This window comes from Carlito syrichta, unplaced genomic scaffold (assembly GCF_000164805.1).
Source record: "Carlito syrichta isolate Samal-C Ts95f unplaced genomic scaffold, Tarsius_syrichta-2.0.1 Scaffold314294, whole genome shotgun sequence".
Taxonomy (NCBI): domain Eukaryota; kingdom Metazoa; phylum Chordata; class Mammalia; order Primates; family Tarsiidae; genus Carlito; species Carlito syrichta.
The window spans coordinates 263,215-282,333 of NW_007258390.1; the positions used below are offsets into that span (position 1 = coordinate 263,215).

The window sequence follows — 19,119 nt, forward strand, 5'->3', positions numbered from 1 at the left end:
GGGCAGGGCTCTTGGGGTGAACTGTGGGCTTTGGAGCCCAGCTCCAAGACAGAAGAACCTCATTTGACCTCTCTCTGCTAGGACTCCCATTGTCAATATAGATCCCCTAAGAATTGTTCCTTGCAACTGTGTAACACTTAGAAAATTAAACATGGCTTCACACATATTATTCCATCAGATCTTCAGAATGATCCTGTCATCCAGGAAGGGTGGGGGTTATTGTTACTATTTTACAAATGGGAAAACTGAGGCTCAGACCCTTGGACTTTGTCATTCATTCCCCAACACATCCTTTTGTACACCAATCAAAGGAATAGGCATTCTTTCTCCCAGCCATGGGCCAGATGAGCAAGAAATACAGGTGTGCTAATCTCTTGGTGACCTGGGTCAGAGCCTGACCTGTGGTTCCCACATGAAAGTTTTGCAGGTTATTCAGTGTTCCCTTTTCAACCTACTACTTAGCAATGGGCACTTTGCTAGGACCCAGACATTTAGATACCTTTCTAAGTCAACATTGCCACCCTCCAGAGGTACAGCAACAATTCCATGACAAAGGTCCAGAGGACTTATTTCCTCCACCTGACAGATGTGGAAACTGAGGGTAAGTAACATGCTTGAGGACATGTAGCTAGTAAGTGGTGCTGGAGCTTCTGGTTCAATATCAATATTTTTCTTACTACACCAAGTTACCAAGTTACCAAAAGGCGGGGTGGGGGGGGAGTACTTAACTATGAAAGTGTTGGACTACAGTGTGGTTGGAACAGTTCAAGGGTGCCAGTTGGACACTGTGGACAACTCTGGCCAGTGGCAGGTAGCAGGCTGGAGCAGGCAGCCAGCTATGTGGTAGGACATTATGGAATAAACAAAGATCACCCAAGTGAGAACGAAAAGGGCTATTCAGAGCTTGCCATAGCAAGGGAGAGAGCCGCTATGATCTGAGTTGGCTGAAATTCAAAGGCGGGCAGGACAGTGGCAAAGCTTTCTAGTGAAAAGAAGGGAAGGCTTCTCATATGCCCTGACTGGAGGCTTTTGGCATGGGGAAGTTGGACTGGGCTAACTAGAAATGAGACATTCTATGTGATAGGTATGCAGGACCCATTTGGCTTTCTGTGGCTATTCCTAAGTTGGAAGTATGTCGGGAGTGGGGGGAATGGGTATATAGGGAATATAAAATATAAATATAAAGATAGGGAATCTTGCAGGTGAGATTGATCAGATCACAACTGTTCTGGGATGATTGCTGAGAAGTTGTGGTTTGGCTTCCTGGGTGGGGACTATAAAGGTTGTGGGTCAGAGTTCTATCTGTCATAGATGGTCTGGCCATTGTCCATTTGTATATTCAGTCTGACAAAATAAGGAATGACAAAGTTGTCCTAACTGAAAAACCTACTGAAGTGGCTAAAATGTCCATTATCAACATTTTTTTAAAAACTAAAGAATTTCCTGACGCTCTTATGTCTTTCTCCATGGGTTTATTGTACTGTAATTCTGGAGATTTTCAACCTCAGTCCCAATAGGGTTTTTATGATCTGACTGATTCTGTAACTTTCATTGTCATGAATCAGAAAGCAGTTTCCTGTGTAGGGGAGCAACTAGTTCAGATTAAAAGTTGTGTTTGGTAGGATGGGGGCATAGAGCCTAAGGTCCTGAGGCTGTGCTCAGTCTGCTGAGACTAAGCTGGGGGTTGGAGGAGGGCATGCAAGAGTTGGCACCCCCAAGATTAAATGGGGTGGAAGTGAAGGAGCGTCCGAGATATTTTTTAACCAGTGTCCTCTGTTCAGAACACCTTTGCAACCAATCAGTTTTTTCATTCCCTCATGCAATGCCCCGCCATGACTTCTTAAAAATTAGTTGTTTTAATAACAAAAGTGAAATATATGCTCACTGGGAGAAGAAGTATCCTGCTCAGAAGTACATTAATTTAAAAAGGAAAGGTGCTGTCGACCCCCCTTCCCACCCCAGAGGTAACTATTGTGAGAGAAATCAGCTATCTTCACATAGGAAGTCACTTAGAAGTGAATCTTCTTCCCTCACCTTATCCAAAAGATCAGAAAAAAACGTGCAAGAGGTTTCAGATTTGGCAGACGTCCCCCTGCCCCAAGGCATGGTTGCCATTTCATTTCTTTGGTTGCTTTGGAGTCCAGATTCAAATTTCTGAATAAGACTACCCACTTCTCTCTCATGTCCCTTTATCAAATCACCATTTGTCTCAGTGCCCTGCTGGACTGTGGCAATGCCCAGAGTGTTGTGTGAACTGTCAGTTTCTGAGGCTCAGCAGTCTGTGAGGACATAGCTGATATGTGTGCTCCCGCGCTTGCACATTGGCAACTGGGAAGTTTGACATTCTTTTTACAAATTTTCGAGGAAATTTGTCTCCCATTTGCATGGAGTCTGGCTTTAAAGAACTCAGTTGTGTATAAATGGGTGAATGGTTAAGCACACTGTGAGAAGTTCATACCATGGACTACTACTCGGTAACAAAAAAGAATAAAGTATTGCTGCATGCAATGACCTGGATAAATCTCCAGAGAATTATGTGAAGTGAAAAAGGGGTTACATAATATATGTTTCTATTATATGGCATTGTAACATATACTATAATTTTGAAATGACGAAATTACAGAAATAGAGAACAGATTAGTCGTTGTCAGGGGTTAAGGAGAGGATTGGGGTGGGCAGGAAGTAGATATGGCTATAAAAAGGCAACCTGAGGGATCTTTGTCAAGATAGAATGTTTTGCATCTTGATTGTATTAATGTCAATATCCTGATTGTGATATTATACTATAGTTTATAACATGCTACTATTGGGGAAAACTGGGTAAAGAGTACATGGGATCTCTCTGTATCATTTCTTACAACTGCATGTGAACCTATTTCAACATAAAAAGTTTAATTAAAAAAGGAAAGGCCTTTTTATCTCTCTGTTTATCTCCTTATCTTGGGTCCTTGTGTGGGTGAACACTGAGATGTAAACAGCTTTTTAAATTTTTTAATTAATTAATTTATTATAAAGATGTGGGGTACAATTCAAGGTTAGGTATATAAACATTGATCATGCAGGTACCCTCCCTCCCCTAGTAGTTTCCCTCAACTGCCTGTCCCACCCCCCTTCCCTGACAGTTTTCCACTACTGCCAATTGCTTTCTTATAGCATTATAATTTTTCAAAGTCACCTTATGAGTGAGAACATATGGAACTCAGTTCTTTGTTTCTGTAATAAATCACTGAGTATGATTGACTCCAAATCCATCCAGGTTGCCGCAAAGTCCATTTATTTGTCCTTCTTTATGGCTGCATAATATTCCATTTGGTATATGTACCACATTTTTTTAATCCAGTCCAGCTTTGATGGGCAACACGGTTGGTTCTATGTTTTTGCTACTGTGAATAGAGCTGCAACAAGCATAAGTGTGCAGGTATCTTTTTTTGTGGAATAATTTGAGTTCCTCTGGGTATATTCCCAATAGGGGAATTGCTGGGTTATATGGAAGGTTAATTTCTAGTTCCTTCAGAAATCACCACACTGTCTTCCAAAGAGGTTGTACTAGTCTGCATTTCCACCAGCAATGTAGAAGCGTTCCTTTTTCTCCACATCCTCGCTAGCATCTGTTGTTGTTTGTTTTATTAATGATGGCCATTCTTATAGGGGTTAGGTGGTATCTCAGTGTGGTTTTGATTGAGGTGTAAATTTTAAGTCATATTGAAGCTGGCAGTAATTCAACAGGGCAGTTAAACTCGGCAGTTGGGTAATGGCCTATAGGAGATGGCCTGAAATCTACACCTTTTCCCACCCCACTTTAACTCACACTGCTTTTGCACTGGCCCCACCATGATACCCGAACCTCCCACCATTAACTCCACTCCTTCGGACCCTCTTTCAACAGGGTCCTGTGTTCTTTGTGGCTTGAGACAAATAATACTTTAGTTTGTTGGTTTGATTACTATTACTTGCTGTTGTCACCAGGAACACAGCAAGGATCTGAGGGGCTGAGGAAACAGGACGGATACTTTGGGTTTGAACATAAGAGAGAGCCCAGTGTTTCAGTCCTCAAAGTTTCATTCCCAAGGATCATTGGAGAGCATGTTGGTGTGCAGTATAAGGGATACCTTCTTGGCTTGTGAGGGAGAGATTGCCAAGATAGCAAAGAACAAAGCAAATATGTGTGTGTGTGTGTGTGTGTGTGTGTGTGTGTGTGTGTGTGTGTGTGTAGTGAGAGAATGTGTGTGTGCATAAACACACACAATACACACAAAGACACACAACTCTTGTTTTCTGGATGAAAACTAAGAAGTAGGAATAGAAGACAGTGATGGACTTTCGTGTTTCATTTTTTGCTTTTGTGTACCATTACAATATTCCAACCGTTTTTTCTTTCTTTTTAGGGAGTTCTTGGAAGCCAGCTGCCCTGGCTAACTGCCTTTACTTGTCCCACTGACCAGTCATTCAACTCAGGATGCCAGGGACCTGGGAGGAAGGACTAGGAACCCCTTCTCCAGGATGTTAAGGAAGGAAGGAAAGAAAGAAAATGACAGCTGGAGGCTTTTTGGGTAGGCCAGTGTGAATCACTGATTCCAGACCCGGGGCGTTGCTTTCCTCTCAGCTGCCTGGGTAAGGAAGCCAGAACAATTCTCTGCCTGGCTAGGTAGTAAAAATCCCATTTACTTTGCCAAGCAAGTCTCCCTCCTCCAGTGGGAGTGGCATCCCTGGCTGTGCCTTTGCTCCCTGGGCTGATGGTTGTGGGGAGGAGGATGTGGGCTTTGTATGGGGAGTACATCTTGGCTCTGCTTCTGGCCCTGGAGGTGGCAACTGTTAGGGCCCAGCAGCTTCACCCCCTCCAACCTCTGAGCTGAGTGAAGTGTGAGTGATAAATGTGTGTACTACTCTTTCCTAGTAATTTTTCATGTTAGCGATCATTACTTTGGCCATGGCTGGAGATGAGGAAAAAGAAAATTGAATTCCTCCTCCTTCCTGAGCACTGTTCCATCCCCAGGCTCTTGAGGGCCAGGGAGCTGGGCGCTGGGGGGTAGAGGTGAGGCAGTGGAGGGAATTATCTCAGAGTTTCACACAGCCAGAAGAAAGGAAATGAAGGTATCCAGCAAGAAACTGGCAAGGGCCTTCCACATCCTTGTACCTTTACTTGCAACATTATTGGCCCCATCTGAGCTCCAGTTTCCACTTAAGAAAGGGACAATCTGAAATACAGGCAAGTCAAGTAGGCAGACTACATGGCTGTGCATTTAGAAATATTTCACAACAGTTTAGTTACAAACTCTTCTTATCTCTGCTCAGTCAGGCAGGTCCACTAGGGCCACATCTGGAGCCAAGTTTGTGTTATTGGATATGTAGCCTGAAAGTAACAAAATTGCATTTAAACATTCTATATAATGCAGACTTCCTCCAAAACTGATTGCTCTCCTCCACCATAAGAATAAGCCTGGAGTGTGGTGAGTGATGGTGACTTTCCTGGTTGTCCTCTTAGTCTACCCTCCAACCCCAGTCAAGAGATGCCCAACAACACTGAAGACTGCCTGATGGAGAAGCAGGAGGAATGGGAAGAGGAGGAGGAGGAAGAAGTAGTCAGGTCTGAGATCTACTATTAGCAAATGCCTGTATAAGCAACCTTTATGGAAGCATTCCTCCCTTACAGCCTTCCAAACCTAGGGAGGCATCCTCTCTTCCTCCCACCCCCACCATAGTATCTCATTGGCTCTCTCTTCCCTATTCCTACCTCCTCTGCCCATAATATGAATTTGTATCAGATCTGACTTGTTTACAGATGTCGGGGGTTGAGAAAAGTCCCTGCACCACCAAATGACTTTTTCTCCAATCTAGCTCCCTTAGGAATAGCTTTGGATCTGGTGTTCCCACTTGCCCCCAGAATCCCTAGGGTGTTGTGAAGGCAGATATTCTGAAGGCACCCTGAGATGCCTGGTGGAATGGCTTCAGAGAAGCCATAACTCGGCTCTCTAGCTCATCCTCCCATGCTTCACAGGATGCCACTCCATCTGAGATGATCAGTAGGATCACATGTATTCAAATACTGACCTAATTTGTCTCTCTCATTTCTCACCCCTAAGCCCATGCATTCCTTTGCCAGGCTTTAGTGGGAGCTCTTTCAGTGAACCTCAGGAGAAGGGCTGAGGGGAAAGGGAAAGGGGAAGGAGGAAGACAAAAATGAAGGAAAAGGAAGGAGAAACAGAGACTGAGAAGAACCTTCTGGAACAATTTGTACCTGCTCGGAAATGAGGGAGTCTCACCATTCTCCATTTCTGGATCTACTGATTATGGAGATTTTCCAGGAGCCAGATGGTTAAAAGTCCTGACAGTGTTTTTGAGTCAGTTCTGAAGGTTTCAGTCAAATTTACTCTGCATGTTGTAGGCTCACTGGAATTGTTGGTTAGAGCCAGGAAGATCGGATTTCCTCCAAAAGAAATGGAGGCATTTATCTAGAACTGGGGGGAAGGGGTGTCAATCACACTGTTTGTGCTTTACCTTTTGCTGGGAGTAAGCAACTGAGTTTTGCTGGCCTGGAAATCTGTCTTGTGTCCTAAGGATGTGCCCAACTTGCTTAATAGAGGCCATTTCCATCTTGAATGCCAAGTAATGGAATATACGTTCTTTTGGGATTTACAAAAGATGGACACTTTCCAAATGCCTGACTGTGCATGAAGCTATATACCTTCCATTTTAAGAATAAAAAAAAAAAAATCTGTTGCCAAGTAGTTGTGTGTTTTTTTATAATCAATATTTTTTATTATGATATTGTGGGGTACAGTTAAGGGTTAGGTATACAAATATGCTTCATTCAGGCACCCTTGTTGATAAGTAGTTGTGTTTGTAGTCCCTCCTCCTCCTCCTCTTCCTTCCTCCTCCTCTTCTTTCCTCCTCCTTCTTTTTCTTTTTGAGTCAGGGTCTCACTGTCATCCAGGCTAGGGTGCAGTGATGTTCACAGCTCACTGCAGCCTTGATCTCCTTGGCTCAGGTGATCCTCCCACCTCCAGTCTCTCAAGTAGTTGTGACTACAGGCATATACTACCATGCCTGGCTAATTTTTTTATTTAATTTTTTTGTAGGACAAGATCTTGCTATATTGCTCAGGCTGGTCTCAAACTTCTGGGCTCAAATGATTCTCTTGCCTCAGCTTCCCAAAGTGCTGGGATTATGGGCGTGAGCCACCATACCTGGCGTCCTGTCTTCTTGTCCTGCCCACACCATGTTATGGTAACATTTTCTTCTACTGGTCTGTCATAATGACTGGTCTGTCAATGCAATGTCCACAAGTCCCACAGAACACTCACCACACAGTCACTCAACAAGGTATTCTACTCACTATCTGTGATTCACTCAGCACTGTATCAGGTACACTATGGATGACACTGGAAAACATGTAAGAAATGTGCTCAAGGGATCCTCCTGCCACAGCCTCCAGAGAAGTTAGGACATTTTTTTGGACCCATTTAAGCATAAATTGCAGACATCATTACATCTCTCCTCTAACTCAGTTCTGACTTCAGAGCCCTGACCACAAGTGCTATGAGAGTTCACTAGAAAGATCCATCAGTGCAGTCTTGGAATTATAGGATGGATTTTCTGTGGACCCTCTACTCCTGATTATTTGAAGCAATGGCAGGAAGGAGTTGGGCAAGTAATCACAAAGCATACATAAACAAGAAGTGAAACTCTATGACCTTCAAGAGTGTCTTCTCTTTGGGTAGGAGGGTAATAATACAGATTTGACTTTCTAATTAGCTTAGTCTTTGGCCAATATAAAAATTGGTCTTTCCTAGCCACCCACTGACATTCCAACTGGGCTGCATCCTCCAGAAGTTATTCTTTGATTAAAAAACATAATTGCAGAAAATGCACTAACTGGGTAAGCCACAGCAACATATCAATAATGGAGAACTAACCACAAATTCTAGACAGAAAGGAATTTTAGCAAGAAATTCTAGCCACAGGTCAGGATTAAGCATCTACAATATAAATTTAGTCCTTGCTCAGTTACATTCACCCTCCCCAAAATTAAGAAGAGAGGGCTCCGTGCACTGCCCTGCTCCAAAAAACCCAGCATATTCACCCAATGAAATTCCAGAAGCAGAAGGTTGCCTATTTTGGACAGGAGAAAGTAGGTCCTCTGCTACCAGACTGGCCAAGACCCCCTGAAGGGACCCCAACCTAGATTTCTTCTTTCTTCTTATTCTTACGTGGGTAAGCCTGATTTAGAAAGCCTGTTGGATTAGCCTGAACTGGGCAGTGTTAAATGGCCCCCATGAACACATATACTGGAAAAATCTTAACCTTTTTTTTTTTTTTTGAGTTGGGGTCTCACTGCGTGGCCCACGTTGGAGTGCAGTGGCACACTCATGGTCACCCCAGCGTCAACCTTCTGGGCTCCGTTGATCCTTCTGCCTCAGCCCTCCAAATAGCTGGAACTACAGGCGTGCACCACCACCCCCGGCTACTTTTTTTTTTTTTAATTTATTGTAGAGACGGCGGTCTCGCCAAGTTGCCTGGGCTGGTTTCGAACTCGCGGGTTCAGGCAATCCACATGCCTTGGCCTCCCAAAGTGCTGGGATTACAGGCTGAGCCACTGAGCCTGGCCATCTTAACCTTTTTAAACCCTTGATTTCTCAAAGTCATTTTAAAAAGCTAAAATCCTGCATCTGCACTCACTTCACTTTTCACACTCCCACTAGACCCTTAAAAAAATAAAAATATTGAAAATCTGCATCTCAGAGGCCAGGGTAGGGACACACACCCCTTTATGGAACCGGGCCTGGGAAAGATGCCTTACTGGGTCTTCCAGGAAGCCAGCGTTAAGTCAATCTCTCTCTCTCTCTTCACTTGTTTTAGTTTTCAGTAGACACAATCTGATCGTCAATGTCTCTGAATCCGTGTAACGCAAGCCATGTTATAACTAGGGTCCACTGCGTATACACAATCATCAGTAGGGATTTTCACCTAAAGGACAGAAAAGATTTTACAACTTTAAGAACATTCTTGCTTTTTCGGGTTGTGGCCCCAGACTGACTTAGCGAGTAAATAGTTTTTCTTAGGATTGAACAAGAACAGTTCAGAACACCATCAGAAATGATGTTCAGATTGAGGGGAGAATGCTTGCAGCCTTGCTATTTAAATTTCCTTTCTGCTCAGGCCTCTTTCTCCCCTCTTCTCCCTCCTCCCCTCATCCTGCACAATCTAAAACGCCAGAAAGCGACTTGTTTACGTTTTCTTTTTAAAGTCTGTGAGTGTCCTTCCCTGCCTGGGTAAAAGCCTCTACTGTCTCCTTAGGACTTCCCCTCCAAATCGTTCCTCACCCTCGTTAGCCCTGCAGTGATGGAGAGAACATAAGAAAGAGCATCTGGTATTTTGAACTAAGGATGCTGTGGTCGCGGGAAGATGGAGACAGAGTAAAAAGGGGGAGTTAACAGTTCCTAACCATGTAAGGAGCAAGCCCAACCCTTTTTGGACCTAGATCAGAAGACCGCGAGAGGCCTTGGAGGAGAAGAAACTTTATCTGGCTGGCTATTGCTTCAGCCAGCGGGTCTGGGGCTGCGTGCGTGTGGGCGCTTGGGGTGCAGAGCTGCCCACACGTAGCAGCCGCCCATGCACTCCAGCAGGCAAGGCGCGTCACCAGCCGGCGGTCCCCTCGGAAGCACCATGACAGACTTTTATGGTTGTCTCAAGACTTCAGAGTAAGTGGCGGGCGCAGCCGACCTGCTCCCACTAGACACCACGTAGTAGAGGGTGGCAGAGCGCTGGCCGGTTGCGCAGGGGCCTCTGTTCACTTAGGTGGGAGGCTCGTTGCGAAGAGGGGCAGCGAGGAACGACCTAGGGTGGGCAGCAGGCTCGAACTCCCGGAGTCGCGCCCAGGTGCATCTGCCGATTGGGGGCAGACGCTCCCGGAAAAGCGCGCGCAGGTGTACAAGTGCGAGCGCGTGGGAAAACGGCGATGGGGTGTCCTCTGCCCGACTACCAGGACTCGGCGGGTCAGGGCGTAGAGACAGGTCAACTCTGCGTGGGGCTGTGCGGGGCGGCTGGACGCCAGCCGCGGGGCTTCTCAGCCTTTCGGACTTCTCCTTCCCGCCAGCACCCCTACCTGGCTCCCCTGAGCCCCAGGGACCAAGGGACCGCGACGGGAAGGTAGGCGAGTTCCCAGGGCTGTTGCAGTTGATTAATTTACTTGCAAAGGCAGGAGGGAGAAAAGCACCAAAGGGGAAACTTAGCCAAGCCGCTGCGACAGACACGGAAATACCTGGTTATTCCCGGGGGTTTCCTGTTGCAGGCATCCAGATTCCCTACTTCTTGGTGCAAGGGTACCTTGTGGCACTCTTGCAGACTTGACTTTGCCAGAGTTCCTAAGAATGGCTCAGGAGTATGAGAAGGGGAAGCTGCACCAGAAGGATGTTTATATAATAGGCTAGGAGAGGGACTGGGGCAAAGCTATGGGTTCTAACTTGTATGTGGCAAGAAACCTAGCAAACGTCTTCTTAAAATAAAGCACCTCACAAACCTGCATTTTACAAGGCTTGTTTCATTGACTAGTGACACCATTAAAATAACTTTCACGGTAATAATTCCTTCAAATAACGTGGTTCAATTACATTGGAACATGGTGTTCTGGCGCCAGTAAGCAGCCAGCATGACTGAGAATAAACCATCTTGTAGGGACATAAGAGGGTCGGGCACTGGGAGCAAGAAGTGGGGGAGGGAACAGAGGAAGGCACAGAGAGGGGTGGAAAGAGAGTGGGGAATTTTGAGTAGAAAAAAATCACTTTAAATACTCCAAGTTGTCTTTTTTTTTTTTGGAGTCGGGATCTCACTGTGTCACCTAGGCTGGAGTGCAGCGGCACTTCATAGAACAAACACTCTTCTCCTCCCTGAGCTATTTCAACCTGAAATTACAGCCAGCAACCCACCTCACTCATGGCAGGTGTCCAGTAGCTAAGGGTTGTAGGGGTTCATCTGGCCCTGCAGTTCTCTCCTCCTGTGAAAACACACTATATGGACAAGGATTTGGCTGCCTCTGGCCTGCAGGCCCAAAGTGGCATTCTGTGTGATTTTAGTGGCACTCCACCTGGGGTGATAAAAGAGAGGTGATTCGGGTATGGAGGTGTGGGTAGACAGGCTACCCCTTTCTGCTTCTTTCTCCTGATTAGTACCACAGCATGCTTCCATTCTTCTGGTGGTAAGTGGGCCTAGATTCTTGAAATGTTGCTGATACCCATATAAAAATGTTCTTGGCAACTCTTTTAAAACTCCATTTCCAGGGCTCTCACCTCACTGTTGTGCCCTCAATGTATGGCCTTGAATGGATGCTGTGGAAATGACAAGGCTTACTCTGTGTGGCTCATGGTAGCACCAGCTGACAGAGAGGTTGGCAGTGAGTGCTTCAGGAGGATAAGGGATGATGATAATGGCGGCCATATTGCTGTCAGATAAGCTTCAAGCCCTTCTTCCCTGGGGCTTAGTGCTAGCTTATATTAGATTTTCCTACTTACAAGTGAACAAGGAACCTTTCTGAGAACTCCTTCATCCTAATATCTGCCTTCCATGGAGGGAATCTGGGGCAGCCTGAGTGAGGTCTTTGGGGTGGAAAAGGGGCCAGAGGGTCTATTCTTATGGCCTAAGGTGAAGAAGTCTTGACCTGAGTTCATTTAATGGTTTGTTGAATCTGGACTGAAGGAACAGAAGAAATTATAAGAGGGTATTTGAGGAGATCAAGGAGCCAGGGCTTCTACAAGTAAGTAGCATTGAGTCCCTCACAGGACCTGAAAGGGATAGGAAAATTGGTAGCCTTAAAAAATAGTGTGTACCTGTGCTGTAGCTAGCATTGAGCTGAGCCCTCTGGGAAAAACTTTTCCTTTCCCTTCCTAGAACCAAGCAAGCACAGACCCTGGTACAAATATTTGTTGAAATGATGTTGACTGAACCAAGATGCACTTGAGGAGCTTAGCTCCTAAGCGAGTAGCCAGCCCAGTAAAAAAATAGCTTTCAAGAGGTAAAGCGTGGAGGCATAAGCTCAGTAGGAGAAAATGTAAAGGAAGGTAGGAACACTTGGAAGTGAGTAGATGGAGGAACTCTTGAGTTCTCTACTCTGAGCTTTTTCCTGGGCTCCAGGGGTAGTGGGAGAAAAAGACTAGGAGGAAAATTGTGCTGCTCAAACATTCACTGCTTCCCCCATCAGCCTTGGGCACTCTTGCACCCTCCATCCTCCCAACACTCCCCCCTCCCACCAAGGGGCTTTCCTAGAATCACAACTTGGCCATATCAGCAGGGTTGCATCCTTTCAAGAAAGTCCAGTAGGCCTTGAAAGTTAAATTTGAGCAGAAACACAGGATTGGCACACAGTCTCCTCTCCAGCTCACAATTGCATTCTAGATTATATATGTAGAGATATGTGCACTTCTCATAGGAGTTGAAGATGTTTGTGATGTCTGACCAGTGGTGGAAATGGGTATGTTTGGAGCCACCCATATCCCTGTAGGCCTTGAGTCTATGCCAAGAGCCTCAGTGGTACTTTGTTTTAATCAAATGAGTTGCTAGGATGTCAGTTTTGGTATTTGAATTCTAAAGCTATAATGTAGATATAGCTTTTTCTCAAGATAACTAGTTATTAAGTTCTATTATAATTTTTATAGACATAGAATGACAGCAGGCTATAGGAGAATTATTAAGAGATCAGTGGAAGGAGGGAGAAAATAGCAGTAGCCTTGAATTCTGTGATACCATGTTGTACAAGTATAGAAGGAAATGAAGGCAAAGCCAAAGAACTTTCTTAAGCCTACAAGACTCTGTAATGGTGGGATGAGCGACAGTGTCTTCATTTTAAGGGTGAGGAAACTGGACTTCCAAGGTGTTCAGTGATTATCTTTGATTCGCACAGCTAATGGCAATTCCGATATTAGAATCTTGAGTACCCTGACTCCCAGAACAGAGCTGTCCAGCCTGGGATAGAGGAAAGATCATCCTCTGAGCAGTGCACCAAAAGCATACATCATGGGATACTGTGACCTCTCGTTGGGTCTGCTGCAGAGGTCGATTCAACCCAGGGCAAAACGGTGAACTCTAGAAACTTTGTTTTTGGCAACCCCAATCTCTCCTGTTACAAGCCATTTCCCATTTCCGCACCCTTTCCACTCAAGCTGTTCTGGGCCTGAGGCTCGCCCTTCTCTCCAAGTCTGTCTTCTCTAGGTTTTGGGCATCCTAGGCCGTGGACTTCAACCTAACACATTACTGTTCTGTGGCCCAAGGCCTAGCTCTTGGCTAACTTTCCTGTGATGATAGGTAAGTGGAAACCAATGGATTAACTCCTGACAATGTGCATTTTGACAGGACCTGGATGATTTTGTGTCACTCCAATGATTGGTGGTCACCTGGGGGACCAGATTGGTGGGTCCCTCTCAGCATGCTAGTCTGCTTCTTCTATTCTAAGAACAGGATTCAGGAAGATGAGGCTGAGAGCTTCTGCAACAAGCACCTGACACCTGACCAAGGAATAACTAATGTAAATTATGTACCAGGCTGTTCCGATTTGGCTGCAAAACTTCCTTGATGTCCCTGGAAGCAGTCTGGGTTACTATCTGAGATTAGAGGCCACAAATACTGACTTTTAATGAGCTCCAGTTGCTGGTATTCAGGGGGGCCCATGCATTCTTTCTTGGCCTTGAGTAGCCCCCTAGACCCCAGTAGAGGACATCCAACCCTGAGGTCTCTCCAGTGGCTGACAGTCTTGGAGCCATCTCCCCATCACATCTGCAACCAGTTCTCCTGAACCTGAGACCCAGCTGCATACCTAGCTGCATCCAGGGAGCAATGATGAATGTGAAGTCTGGCTCTATGACCTGCTGGGGAAGGCCAATTTAGGCTGTCAGAAAGCACCAGAAATGTGTAGTTGTTGCCTCTCAGCCTGCCAGCTCAGACCCAACTTGCACTTCTCACCATAATTAAGAGTGTTTAATGTGGTCTTTAGAGGTCCCTGTGGCACTTTGGTTCCTTCTCTCCCTCCCTTCTTCCCTGTTTTTTTCTCTCTTTTTTCTCTAGTTTTAGAAGAAAGACTATTAATTCCAGTTCCCTGGCAAGAAGCCCAGTATGGGCGTTGCTCTTGTTAACCTACATTCACCCTGTAATATCTGGCCATTGCACTTTTCATCCATGAGAACAATAGGAGAATTAGTGGGTACCCGTCGAGTGGCAGATACTCACCGGGGGGGAAGCACTGTCCCATCCTCACCCTCTGTAGGAGGTTAGGGGGAGGCTGGCTCTCAAACAATTTCTTGAATAAATACTCACTACATTTACCAGTTTATCTAAAGTGTCTTTCTTTTGACCATTTACCACAAAGCTAAAATATTTAAGTATTTGCAAAAATTCATTTAGGAGGGAATGGTTGCAAAAGCTTCTGGAGATTTCTCTGAAGGTGTAGTTGACAGGTTTCATTTGGTCTTTAGCAGCATTATAAAGAGTTGTTTCTATTTGTTATAGACAAATTTAGTTTTCTTGGGAATATATTAAAATGTGCAAAAGTATATTAGTTCATCAGGAACCAAAATTTCAGCATATTGTATGGGAATGCTTACACTAGTTTCTTTAAAAATTATTTATCTTTTAAGTTGACAAATGAATATTTGTATATATTTATGGTGTACAACATGCTATTTTGATACATGTATCCGTTGTGGAATGATGAACTCAAGCTAATTAACATATCTATCACTTCACATACTTATTTTTTGTGTACTAGTTTCTTTTGAATCCTTTGAAAGTATATTTTCTTTCTTTCTTTTTTTTTTTTTTGAGTCGGGTCTTACTTTGTCGCTCAGGTTGGAGTGCAGTGGCCTGATATCAGCTCACAGCAGCCTTGACCTCCTGGACTCAAGTGATCCTTCCACCTCAGCTTCCTGAGTACCTGCGACTACAGGCATGAGCCGCTATGCCAGGCAATTATATATATATATATATATGAATGAAGATGAAATCTCACTATGTTGCCCAAGCTGGTGTTGAACACCTGGCCTCAAGCAATCCTCCCATCTTGGCCTCCTAAAGTTCTGGGATTACAGGCATGAGCCACCATGCCTGGCCAAAAGTACTTTTTCCATTGTGTTAATTTTAGCATTTTGAGGATTCTTTCACCAATTCATTAAATAGCACAATTTTTTGTTGTTTGCTATTTCTGGAAATTAGTAGCGAAAATGTAGTAGTCAATGTGGTTGCTCCTCTCAGTTCCTAATTGATTTTCTACTTTGACATTCTTTTAGCTTTTTAAACCAATCTGCTTCTTTTTTTTGCTTTGTGATTTCATAGTTATGGTTAACGGATAACAAATTTGAGGAACAAATTACAATACATTATAGTAATCCCTTCTTGGCATCTTCACTCCTGGTCTACTGTTTTAAATGGTTTTACTCTGTCGTGGAATTTTCAATAGCTACTAAAGCCACCCATTCAATACAAATCGCTATAGACTTTATCATCCACTAGAAGAAATGAGTTTCAGTGAATTGGCTTGCTTTCAGAAGGCCAAGTTGTTAGTGAAACTTACCATATGATTACTTCAAATGTATAATATGTTCTAAACTTAACCCAGAGGCTTTCTACTGGGGGATGGGGGCAGAGTGGGGGCAATTTTGCTCCCCAGGGGACATTGGCAATGTCTGGAGACATTTTTGTTTGTCAAAACTGGGGCCTAGGTGTGCTACTGACATCTAGTGGGTAGAGGCCAGAAATGCTGCTAAATATCTAAGGATGTTTAAAGAGAGCCACCTGTCTGTCCCCAACAAAGAATTTTCCAGCCCCAAATGCCAATAATGCCAAGATTGTGAAAACCTGCCTTAAACAAGTAACCTTTATATTAAAGTAGAAGTCTAAGGAGGGCCAACCTTAAGAGTGTTTAGTTTATCACTGTCCGATAGAAGTTTCTGTGATGGTGGAAATGACCTCTATCTGTGCTGTCCAGTACGATAGCATGAGCCACACAGGCTGGCTAGCATGACTGAGGAACTGAGTGTTTAACTTTATTTTAATTAATTTAAAGTTAAATAACCACATATGGCTAGTGGCTTTCTTAGTCAACTCAACTTTAGAGATACTACAGCCTAGTGGAGCATAGTCCCTGTCCCTGGTCTGTGTGCACGGTCTACCACTTTCTAGCTTTATGGCCTTGAGTATACCATCTAAGCCTCCTGAGCCTCAGTTTCCTCATCTGTAAAATAGAAAGCGATAGTGGAATCCACTTTTCAGGATTGTGAGTATAAGATGAAATAGTGCATGAGAAATAAAGCATGTCGTAGTGTCCTGGATTAGCAAGAATTTGAGCAACGTTAGCAATTATTGTCAGTAATAATTAGTGATAGTAATTGTCATCATGTAAATGGGATGGGGCTTCTGCAGTACTCAAAAACAAGAAGTCCTGGGATATTACTTAAAGGCCACTTCAGAGGCAGAGCCCTCTCAGCCCTCACAGCATCAGTATAGGCATGCCCTTGCCCTTTTTGGTCCTTGGTTTTCTCATCTATAAAGTTGGAATAGTAAAAATGATAATCATAATAATGTTGCTTCCATAACTGTCTAAGTCACAGAATTGTTGGGATGTAGAAGAGCTTTGGAGAATACAAAGCTGTCTTTGTACCATCAGTGTGAGGCTTGTGCCATGAGTTTGCATGCCAAGGCCGCACTTTCATCCAGATTCAGAGCAGAAGTCCTGCCTTAGTAGAATTGTCTTAAATTTGGAATGAGAGTATCTGGATTGGAGGCAGCAGGAAACCAGGGGCTCCTTACGATGTAGGGTCCTGCTCTGCCAGTCAGGCCAGTAGTGTGCCAGGAGAGTCCAGGCACCACTTTAAGCATGCATCACAGTTTGGCACTTGGGGTTGGGAAACCAGAGCACTGTATGGACCAGCTTGTCTCTCAGGATTCTAATGAAGGTCCAAGGGGAAAGAAGTGAGCCCATCACCGCAGCTTGCATTGTGCCATCAAAGGCCATTCTGCCTGAGGGCTACGCCACCTCAGCAGAGTGTCTAGACCAACAGTTACACACTTACACAGGTTGAAAATATTTTGGCACCATATAGTAGAAAGTATATGGAACTTTGAAGTCAGACATAGCCTTGAATCCTTACAATGCTACTTACTAGCTGTGTGACCATGAGTGAATGCCTTAACTTTTCTGAGCCCTAGTTTCCTCATCTGCAAAATAGAGATGATTCCTACCTCACATAGTTGTTAAAATGATTAAAACAGGTAACAGGCAGGGACACATAGCTTGCCCTCAGTAAACGTGAATTCCCTTGCCACCTAAAGTTGAAAAACAAACAACCACTAACCAATGAATTAGTCAGGATCCCATTTCTGTTCCTCTGGGATGGAAAAAGGAAATGAAAGTGTCTGCTGTTGGCATGGGAAAACTGTTTAATCATTTCTTGAGAAGAGGAAAGGGGGAAGGATTTCCCTTGCTATGTCACTACCAAGTCCCAAAGAGCAGTCTGAACTGTTTAGGAACAGAGTCGGGTGAAGAAGGAAGCACAGGGGTCTGGGGTAGTGACAAGTACAGTTAATAAGAAGCATGAGCAGCCTCACCTGGACTTGGAAGTTCCACCAAAGAAGTCACTCTGCTCTTTGTGCCCAGAGGAAGCATTTCTGGAGATAGTGGGTTTCCCAGGAGTGCAGAATTTAAGTTCTAGCCATATCTGTCGCCTGATGATTTACTGGCAACTAATGGGCCAAGGGCACAGGTTGGATCCAGTTGGTTTGGCCCTCACCTTCAATGTAGGAAACCATTTTACAAACTGCTGGTCACCAGGGGCCTGCCAAAGAGAGTATGGATAACTGCAGAAAGTCTCATTCCCTTCTCCCTTCCTTCCTTCCTATTTTTTTTTTTTTTGAGTCGTATTCTCACTCTGTCACCCAGGCTGAAGTGTAGTGGCACACTCATGGCCACTGCAGCATCGACCTGCTAGGGTCAGGTGAACCTTCCACCTCAGCCTTCCAAGTAGCTGGAACTACGGGCATACACTACCATGCCCAGCTACTTTTTTTTGATTTATTGTAGTGATGAGGTCTTGCCAAATTGCCCCAGGCTGGTCTTGGATCCGTGTCATCCTTGCTGTTTTTGTTTTTTGTTTTTGAGTTGGAGTCTTACTCTGTCACCCAGACTGGAGTGCAGTGGCTGCTCCTGACCACCGTAGCCTCGACCTGCTGGGCTCCGGCGATCCTTCTGCCTCAGCCTTCCAAGTAGCTGGAACTATAGGCACACGCTATCATGCCCGGCTCATTTTGATTTATTGTAGAGATGAGGTCTCGCCAAGTTGCCCAAGTGGGTCTTGAACCCTGGGGGCTCAGGCAATCCACTCACCTCAGCCTCCCAAAGCGCTGGGATTACAGGCTGAGCCACCAAGCCTGGCTTCATCCTCTACTTTCAGGAAACCAATGAAGAGCAGGGGACACAAGTCCTGAATACCATGGAGTGGACAGGCTTCTCATGGACAGGGGAGAGTAATACCAAGAATAGTTAACATGTACTGAGTGCTTACTGTGTGTTTTCCCAATCCCAAGAACTTTATGTGAATGAGATGGTTTAAATATTTGTCCCCTCCAAATCACATGTTGAAATTTGATCACCAGTGTTGGAGATGGAGCCTAGTAGAAGGTGTTTGGGTCATGGGGGTAGGTCCCTCATGAATGACTTTGCACCCTCCCCTCCTGTGGTAATGAATGAGTTCTCACTCTATTAATCTCACATGATCTGATTGTTAAAAAGAACCTGGCACTTCCTCTTCTCTCTCTTGCTCCCTTTTCCATCATGTGGCACCCTGGCTTCCCTTGCCTTCTGTTATGATTGGAAGCAACCTGAAGCCCTCACCAGAAGCAGATGCTAGCACCATGCTTCTTATACAGCCTTCCTGCAGAACCGTGAGCCAAGTAAATAAACTTCTTTATAAATTACCCAACCTCAGGTATTCCTTTACAGCAATGTAAAATGTACCACATTTTCTTTATCCAGTCCAGCTTCGATGGGCAACATGGTTGGTTCCATGTTTTTGCTATTGCGAATAGAGCTGCAACAAACATATGTGTGCAGATATCTTTTTGTAGAATGATTTGTGTCCCTCCGGGTAT

At 44.7% G+C, this 19,119-nt stretch overlaps 1 protein-coding gene across 1 annotated transcript in view; it reads left to right on the forward strand.

Annotated features, from left to right (window-relative positions):
* The window catches only part of KIAA1210 (KIAA1210 ortholog), a 114,647-nt gene that overhangs the window by 27,478 nt on the left and 68,050 nt on the right, over nt 1-19,119 (forward strand). The window contains 8 exon segments of the mRNA XM_021719192.1: nt 5,483-5,584; nt 9,479-9,698; nt 9,983-10,179; nt 10,181-10,223; nt 10,225-10,272; nt 10,274-10,319; nt 13,339-13,387; nt 13,389-13,454. Of these exon segments, the coding sequence (XP_021574867.1) occupies nt 5,483-5,584; nt 9,479-9,698; nt 9,983-10,179; nt 10,181-10,223; nt 10,225-10,272; nt 10,274-10,319; nt 13,339-13,387; nt 13,389-13,454 (771 nt within the window).